Consider the following 10,000-nt stretch of genomic DNA (forward strand, 5'->3'; position numbering starts at 1 on the left):
CTGCATCCAAAATATATTTTGGTTGTTTGTAACGTTTAATGCTGGAATCAAACATTAATTTTAAACCAATTGCAAATCCATCTTCTTTAGACAATGAAGGATTGCAAAGAAATGGTGCTATAAATAAATAAAAATCCAAAATATATTTTTTAAACACATCAACCAACTTTTAGTTTAAAAATTTTTTTAGTTTTTTTTTAACATTTTTTGTTTAAAAATAATACTTATCTTAAATATTATTATTTTAATAAATAAATTATATTTATATAATAAATATAATTATAAAATATATTATTATAACAATATAAATAATAATATAATTTTAAATATTTATTTTTGTAAATATTACTAATATTGTAAATATTATATAAATACCGACTTAATTTAATCGTTTTAATGTTTTTAGCTTTATTATTTAAAAATTAAAATAAATTCTTAAAATTAAACGTATAAATTGTTTGACACTATATAATTTATTTGAGATAAGATAATTTTTTTAATACCAGATAATTTGTTTGAGAAAAGATAATTTGTTTAAGACTGGATAACAATAAGACTACAAATATAAAAACTTGAAACAAACAAGTTGAGCATGGTACTACAAGGGACATGGTGGGGATCAAACTCTGAACTTCTTGCTTATAAAGCAAGCACTCTACCACTACATCACTACCATATTAATTCTATTACCGAATATACTCATTAGTTTTTGCTTGTACTTCTTGCTTAGTAGTGGCTTTGTAACTCTTTCTTTTATCTCCAAGTGAGGGTACAGCTATAAAACTCAGTTTAATGGCTCTGAGGCTGGCCTGGTAGTCTGGTTTTCCAAACTTTTTGTTAGCTCTTCAAGAAGCTGATTCTATCAACAGCTGTAAAATATCAAAATATAAACAGTGCCACATTGGGTATGAAAGGTGACCTTGTTAATGCATTAGGTGTGAATTGTTGAGGCCACATAAAAGTCTGGTTTTTAGTAAAAATATATTTCAAAATATGTTTAATAAAATAAGGACCTAATGAAACCAGGCACCTCTATGTATCTTTATACATTTGATCCATTATACATGTGCATTCAAGTAGCATAGTCCTGGTTGGTCATACATGATGCAACTTCAGATGACAAACTTTTTCTGCCCTCTAGCCAAGGTACAATGAAGTCAATTGAGAACATCTCATGACCGTGTTTTTGAACAAGTCTTTGTTTTTTAAGAACTATAAAATTGGATTTATAACTAAATAATTAAAATTTTTTGTATCTCATTATCAGTCTATTTGATCATTTAAAAGTTCTCTGGCATTAGTATCAAGCATTTATCATCATAGAGATGTGATGTCTGAGTTTTATCAAACAGTATTTAAAAATGCTTTATAAATATCATTAAAAAATACAAAGCAAGTGAGTACAGATGTCCGTGGGACTTCTATACAACATCTAATGAACGTTACAAGTCCGTAGGACATCCTTAAGACATCAAGCGGACTTTCTGTGCCTGCTGGAAAATTGCACTTAATAACTTGAAAAAAAAAGTGTTTTTAGTTTTTTAAATAAGTTTAATTTGAAATATATTTGTGTTAAATATATTGGTTTTATTCTTTCTCTCTCTCTCTCTCTCTCTCTCTCTCTCTCTCTATATATATATATATATATATATATATATATATATATATATATATATATATATATATATATATATATATATATATATATATATATATATATATATATATAAAAATATATATATATATATATATATATATATATAATATATATATATATATATATATATATATATATATATATATATGTATATATATATATATATATAGGCACACACACACACATCACGATAGGAGAGAGAGAAAGAGAAAGAAAAATGAGAAAGAGAACGAGAGAGAATAAAACCAATTAATTTTAAGTTACTTTCAAATTAAAGTTCACCTATTTTTAAAGAGGAAATTAGGGATACCAAGAAGTCATAATTCAAATATATATATATATATATATATATATATATATATATATATATATATATATATATATATATATAATATACAAACTCAATTATATAACAACTTATGATTCATAACTTTACCATCTATTTTTGTAGCATTAATCCAAGATGTTTTTCCATCAAATTTTAATCCACCTTGCCATTTCTTAATAACTCCATTAGCCTCAAGTTCAGGTGCTGAAGTAATGTTATTTCCTTCAATATCTGTCAATAGTATGGTCTTTCCACCATAACCTGAAAATGTCTCTTTTGCGCCATAACTTGTCCAATGTTTATCTGACCAACCTAATTATAATTAACAAAAATAACATACACATGTTTAAAAATAGCTAAAGAAATTCAAGATGAAACCATTATATCAAAACAAAAATTTGAAAAAATATTTTATATAACAATAATAATAATAATAATAATAACAGTAATAATAATAATAAACAAAAAAATATAAAAAAGTATAACAAAAACATACTTTGTGTTAGTGTTGCTACAGTCTCATTGGACAAGTCTTCACCAAGAGTAATAATCATAGAATTCCTCCAGAGTTTGTTAGGAGTTAATTTGAAATACTTGTTCAACTCAGTCTCTTGTTCTTCATTTAGGTTTTCGTGTTTGAATGTAGATTCATGATGTTCACCCATTTCTGAGCGTGCTTTTATATATTGACTTTTCCAGTTGACTACTTGAGGGCTGCCAATGTCTCCGAAAGAATTCACTGTATTTGAAGGATATCCATTGAAACTTTGCATGTTGTTATAATATTTTTGATTGTATAAACTGCTTTGGTCACTAGCAACTGGCTGATTATAAAAGTAGGGATTAGTGACAGGTTTATAAAAAGATTGTAACTTGGAATTCATTAATGAATAAATATTTTGTGGTTGAGGCACACTTTGTGGAGCAGCCATACTGTATTGAAGATAATTAGGAAAATTTCTGTTTTGATAAAATGGCGACTGATACGCACTTGGTTGAGGTTTTAGTGGTTGAGACAAAACATTTACTTGTTTTTCTGATGGCTTCTTGAGCAAATTTGCTCCATTATACAGTGATTGTGGCTTTTGGATTGACGTCAAATAGTTTTGTTGTTGTAAAGATGTAACTAACTGCTGCTTTTGTTGTTGTTTATAATAAGTTGCCAATAAATTTTGTTGCTGCTTCATATTCATTTGTGATGCAAGTGTCATCCCTTCAGCACCATTAAATGAAGTAACAGGACTTTGCATAACATTATATTGACCATTTATATTTGGAGTTAGTAACATAGTCCCTGTTTGACCATAAACCTGCCCTACACAATTTGGGTAAAAACAAGGTTTTCCTGATTGATATCCATTTACAGTACCAGAAACAGGAGAATATGCTCCCATTCTTACTAATTGTAAGCAACACGGTAAAATAAAAGCTGTAATAGGTCTGCAAATGCAGTTATTACTTGAAAATTTGACAGCTGATTTTGTAGCCTTTGTTGACTTTGTTGTGGTGTTGGTAACTTTTACAGTAGGAGAAGGATTAGTAATATATTTTGTTATCAAAGGGGGTGGCGGGCGTGTGAAAGATTTTGTTGTTCTTCTACGAAATGTTGTAGATGGAGTGGAAGTTACAGGAGCAGAAGTTGTTATGATGGTTGTTGTTGAAGATGTTGAAGTTTGTGGGGTTGTTGAGCATATTTCCAGATCTCCATACTTAAAGCATCCTGCACTAGGAGGCTTTGGTGTTTCTACATACTTAAATGTCCAATGTGAATCTTTGTATAAAGGTAACTGATGCGGAGGAGTCCAAAAAATATTGTAAGTTGGAGCTGATGTTGAAAGTTGGAAGGATTTTATTGCATCCCAGGGCGGATATTTTATTGCGGCTTGAGTTGTCATAAATAAAGAAGTTGAAGTTGTTGTTGTTGGAGGTGGAAAAGTTGTAGTTTGTGTTGTTGTGGTTGATGTTGTTGTAGTTGGTGATGTTGTTGTAGTTGGTGATGTTGTTGTAGTTGGTGATGTTGTTGTAGTTGATGATGGTGTTGTAGTTGGTGATGCAGTTGTAGTTGGTGATGTAGTTGTAGTTAATGATGTTGTTGTAGTTAATGATGTTGTAGTTGGTGATGTTGTAGTTAGTGATGTTGTAGTCATCAAGGTTGTAGTTTGAGTTGTCGTTGGTATCATTGTAGTTGTTGTTGTTGTTTTAGCTGTAGTTGATGCTGTTGTAGATACTGTATTTAATGTGGTTGATATATTATTGCATTTATTATTTCCATTAGTTGTAGGCTCACTGCAGTCAACATTATTTTCATATAAGTTAGTTACATTACTTAGAGATATGTTAATAGATCCTTTAATAGCACTCAAAATCTTTAAGCCATTAAGCATAGTTTCAACATTTGTTACTTGCTCATTTGAAATGGTGACTTCATCTTGTTTGCATGTTTTACACAGTGTAATGTTGCTCTGAATTGGACTTGTAGTATTATCACTCAATTGCCAATTTTTATTAAAAACAGAATTATTTAAATTAATAAAAACTTCGTTTGTTTCAATAGTATAATTTTTTATTTCAGTTTCATTTTTAATTTGAAGTTGCGTACTATTATACAAATCCATTTGTAATTTTTCTCCAACTTTATTTTCTGTTATATTCTGCAATTTTTCATTACCAGAACTTGCGTTATTATTTGAGTCTACAAAAACATTTAATTGAGTTAATGAAGTATTATTATTCAATACTTCATTTGATATTTCACTTTCTAAAGGAGTGTTTTCTGGTTTCTCTTGGTTACTTTGACTAACAAAGGCGGCAGAATGATACTTATCCATAGATTCAACAGAGACAATTTTATCAGGAGCAAATGAACTTACAGATACACCATGAACAAGTGTGTTATTCAAAAGGATTTTATTTTCACTGCTGGGGGTATTTAAATCATATTCTGGTGTAATACCTTGAGTTGAATATACCAGATTGGTAATTAAATCTAAAAAAATATTAGACTATACATTATGGAAAATCAAATTTCGTATTTTATGCAGTATTGCTTTAATAAAACACCCAAAAATGGGGGTACCATAAAAATGGGGGATACCTTAAAACTTGAGGTACACCCTTGTAATTCATCTGTTTAACTTATAAGACTAAAACAGCTTTTTTTTAGCATAACTTATTAACAAAACTTGTATAAGATGCAAAATATGCCAAATAAAAAACAATAATCGATTTCACTGATTAAAAAAATTCTCACATTTAATTAAGCATATTAAAATTATTAAAATTAGTTGTTATAAGATTATCTTAGTAGTTTTTAATAATAATTATAGCTATATATTAATTCTTAATTTATTATTATTACTACTTACTATAGTTACATATTATAATTATAATTTTGAAAATATCACATTTTTAAAACTATAATTAAAGTCTTATTTTCAAATAAATGTCTTCCAAATAAACATGGCAGTCAATAAAAATCTTTAAATAGTCAACTATGAAAATACTTTCTTACTTTTCAATAAAAGACAGAAACTAATTAACAGATATCAAATTTAATCAAAACTGACATTTAAATGATATGCAGAAATAAATTTCAAAACCTCTTTATTTAGGAAAGAGCTTTGCCTACCTGATAGATTAATTAAAAAAACAATTATAAATTAAAAAGGCAATTATAAATTAATAAGGCAATTGTAAATTAAAAAAGCAATTATAAATTAAAAAACCAATTATAAATTAGCTTAAACTTGAAGAAAAAGTATTATGAAACCATGGGCAATACATCTATCCAATTGGAAAAAACACATAGGAATATTGAGGTCTGGATCCAAATTGTGTGGGTAAAATAAAAATAAACTTTTACGTACAAAGAATTTTTAAGCAAACATTGAGCTTTCCTTTTGTTTAGATCATTTATCCTAAGATAAACTCATAATGGATTTAATTAATAAAATGAAAGTTTATGAGTTAAAGCAGTATTTGAGCTTTAACTCACAAACTTAACTCGTATTTTTTCTGCAATGGAAAACTTTATTGAGCCTGTACTAACTGCTACCGAGGCAGTTGAAGAACATAAAAATGAATATAAAAAAAAACTTTTAATTAACAATGATAAAATGCAGTGATCCGTTTATCTTATTATATGGTTGGTTACCTGAAGAGGACAGTATTAAACAATGGCCAATGGTTTTGTATCCAGATATTTTTAACTATTTGATGTTTCACCCATCTGAATTAGGCAGCAATGCCTTAAATGATTATAAAAATTCGAAAGCTTTTAGTTTTTATAAAACAGGCTGGCTTCAAAAACTCTTATATCACTGTATAAGTGAGGAAAATCCATTTTGCGCAATAAAAGGTGAATGCAGACATTCACAACATATTAATGTTGCAAGCCATAAACTGTGGTTGATTATAGAAAAAGAAAATGCAAAAATCCGATCTTGTCACTGTACATGTATGGCAGGAATGAGCCAAACATGTAACCATGTTGCTGCAGCAATATTTAGAATTGAAGATGCTGTAAGAATGGGCTTAACAAATCCAGCTTGCACAATGGCTTCAAACCAATGGCTTCCAAATTGAAAAGACGTTTTACCTGTTAAAATTGAAAATCTAGATTTTAGCAGAGAAAATTTTTCTCAACATTTAAAAAAAAAAAAAGACCATTTGTAGACAGTTTGTATAAGAAATTTAATCCAATTTCTAATTATTCTACTAAACTTAATCTTCAGGATGTTGCAAATGCATTAAAAGAAATAGTGCCTAATTCCATCATTTTTAGTGCTGTCCCGAAACCAGATATTGACTTTAGTTTGAAGTAGTAAACAACATTAGTACTTGCCAATCAAATCTAATGACTGTTAATGATATACTGGTAAGTCAAAAGATATATTATCACTTGAAAAAAATATAAAACTTCATATGACGCTTAAAAATATTGAAGTAATTGAGCAGTCGACCAAAGGACAAAATAATAACAAATACTGGTTTTTGAAAGATAACTGTTTTTATGAAATTTTGAAAATCAATCATAAAGGTGTAGCAATGCATGATTGTGAGTTATTTTTAGATAGAGATATTTCCTTCATTGGTGGTAGTCCTGACCGTATTGTTACTTGTTTTTGTTGTTCACCTGCATGTCTTGAAGTTAAATGCCCATTTTGGGCATTTAACTTCAAGACATGCACTTGATCATAAAACTTCCATATTTGATTAAAAATGATGTTGATATTTCTTTAAACAAAAATCATCCATATTATATGCAATGCCTTGTACAAATGGCTGTTACAAGGCACCATCACTCATATTTTATGGTGTGGAAATTTTATTGAACATATAAAATTTGACAATAACAAATGGGAAGAAATCAAGTGTAAATTTATAGACTATTACTATAAATATTATTTGAGCACAATTTTTATTCAACACTAATTAGAAATTGGATTAAACTTGTTATGCATACTGCCAACAAGTAGTTACTCAACTTATAACCAACCAAATTTTATGGCTTGTGTCATTAATACGTTGTGAATGTTTGAAAGCGAGAATGGTTGGGAAAACCATTGGCCATTGTTTAATACTGTCCTCTTCAGGTAACCAACCATCTAATAAGATAACTGATCACTGCATTTAACATTGTTAGTTAAAATATTTTTTGATATTTATTATTAAGTTCTTAGACTGCCACAATAGTATTTAGTACATGCCTAATAAAGATTTCCACTGTTACAATATATGGCATATATTTATGGAATACATTTCTAGAAATTTCTGTTTTTTTCTATTCAAATTCTGATTCGGGCTGCCTTAGCTCCCTTAATTTGCATTTCAGCCCCCTCCCTTCAACGATAAAAGTGACAACTATGTCAAAATTATATGACTGTCCCTTTTTTTATATTACCGAAATTCTGGGATTGTCCAATTTCAGTCCTGGCATTTTGAGAGCGAATGTGCGGGGCGATTAACGCCCCCTTTTTGTAGCCCTCTCCTTCTACCATTTGTCCTCTGTATCAAGTAAATTTTGTTATAAAGATCAAGCAATATATTTATTTGCTACTATAAAGAGCCTCTTTTTTGAAAAATGATTCCCACCCCCCCTCCACTAAAATATTTCACGATACAGCCTCTATGGTTCGTTAATTATAACTGTTTAAAGTGGAAATTATGGCATAATAAAAAATTTTTTTCCTATGGACTCGTAAGCATGATATATTGTTAGGAAAATAATTCAACGCAAAGTAAATTTTTTCTTAGTTAATTACGTATAATTGTTAGTGCTGGGTCAGAAAGGGGCTAGGGAAGCAAAACTTGTTGCTCTTAAGTTTAAGGGCAATTTTTTAGGTCTTTTTTGTTCCCAGGCTTCAATCATTGCAATTTTTTGTAAAGTATCTTTATCAGACACTTTAATGACATTTTCATACACCCTCCCCTCCCACACATGGTCCTAATATTATTATAACTTGAAACATTAGTAAGTTTTATTTCTAGATATAAGTTAACATGAATATTAATTTATTTAGAATTAATTTTGTACTGTTTTTCCATTCACGCTCGCAAATGTGATCACTACTTTTTTTGTGCTGTTCAATATTTATAACCTTAGCAGGCCATGAATGTGGGCGGCGATCACCTTTTACTAATTGGCAAGTGAACATGAACTGCCACCTCAATTTTTTGAGTTTGCATACATACACTTGTTGAACATCACCCATTCACCACCCCACCCCACGCATGCAAATTACTTAGCTTAGGACACCTCCCCCTACCCCCTTGCCGCATACGTAATATATGTACGACCCCTAAACATGATTGTTCTAAATACCTCTAAAATGGAAACCTAGGAGGTCATGACCACTTAACTAACTTATAAACATTTTAAATTATCAAATAAAACAGTAGTTTATCTAATAAAAACGCAAACGCGCATAATAACTTAACAAAATCCGTTACTATCAGTGTTAAGCCTGCTCTGAAAAGGCAGAGGAAGGGGAGGGATTCTTGACCCTAGACTTGCTGGGGGTAAAAAACGCATACCAAACTTATTAGCCTTTTTTTTTCGGAAAATATACAAATACAAGGATGTAATGTATACAATATACAAATACAAGGATGTAATGTATACAATATACAAATACAAGGATGTAATGTTCATGAAGGTATGAAAAAAGATCAATGTAATTGTAATCTTCCATTCAATCTTTACTGTTTTCCAAGTTCTTTAAAAAAAATTATAGACAAAGAGAAAAGTGAAAAATTTTATTAAAAAGGGAAGGTAAAAATAAGAAAAAATGGAATCCATGCGACAGTGACTGTGTATGTTTGATGGATTTTGTGGATGGAACACCTACCATTGCTAATATAAAGCCAAGAAGGAGTTTAAATAAATTTTGTACAAAATAGAACTTTTTAGTTTTGAAAGGTATTAGCACAAATTCCTGTGCTAACACATTATTCCTTGTATACTATTATTTAACAACTTTAAGGCTTTATATTTCCATCTCTTGAATTATTGACAAATACAGGTTTCAAGTTACAGAGTACAGCACAAACCCTCACAATATCATCAACATGACACAACATTGTTAGAGGAAAAACATTTATTAAAATTCTATACATTTTCATTCTATTAATGACTCTTTCAACATGTATTCTTAAGTTAGCTATTTTTTTTAGTTTTTTTACATTCAGATGCATTCATTTGACTTTTGAGACGAATTGTTAAAGTACAAAATCTTAAAAAAAGTTCTACCTGAATTTGAAATCCACAATCTGCCATGACTTCATCGTCACGCTCTAACAAATCATAAAAACCACTGTCTTTTGTTATAAAATTATTTGAACATCTTCCACCATAACAATCAGATAAAAAAGTGATAAAACCACTAGGCAAAATTCCAACAAGAAACTTAAATGTATTGTGTTATTTATAATCAGACCAAGTTGAGGCTTGTGCTAAAAGAGACTTGAGTTGTTCAATAAAAACTTTAGCACAATCAATAATCACACAACACTTG

At 29.2% G+C, this 10,000-nt stretch overlaps 1 protein-coding gene across 1 annotated transcript in view; it reads right to left on the minus strand.

Annotated features, from left to right (window-relative positions):
• Positions 1 to 10,000, minus strand: part of LOC100205557 (uncharacterized) — a 50,520-nt gene that overhangs the window by 17,798 nt on the left and 22,722 nt on the right. The window contains exons 5-7 of the mRNA XM_065801567.1: positions 2,482 to 4,971; positions 2,094 to 2,297; positions 1 to 117 (exon numbers count right to left, since the gene is read on the minus strand). The exon at positions 1 to 117 is cut by the window's left edge and continues 86 nt beyond it. Of these exons, the coding sequence (XP_065657639.1) occupies positions 1 to 117; positions 2,094 to 2,297; positions 2,482 to 4,971 (2,811 nt within the window). The remainder of the gene's footprint in view (positions 118 to 2,093; positions 2,298 to 2,481; positions 4,972 to 10,000) is intronic.

Source organism: Hydra vulgaris, chromosome 07 (genome assembly GCF_038396675.1).
Source record: "Hydra vulgaris chromosome 07, alternate assembly HydraT2T_AEP".
NCBI classification, from domain to species: domain Eukaryota; kingdom Metazoa; phylum Cnidaria; class Hydrozoa; order Anthoathecata; family Hydridae; genus Hydra; species Hydra vulgaris.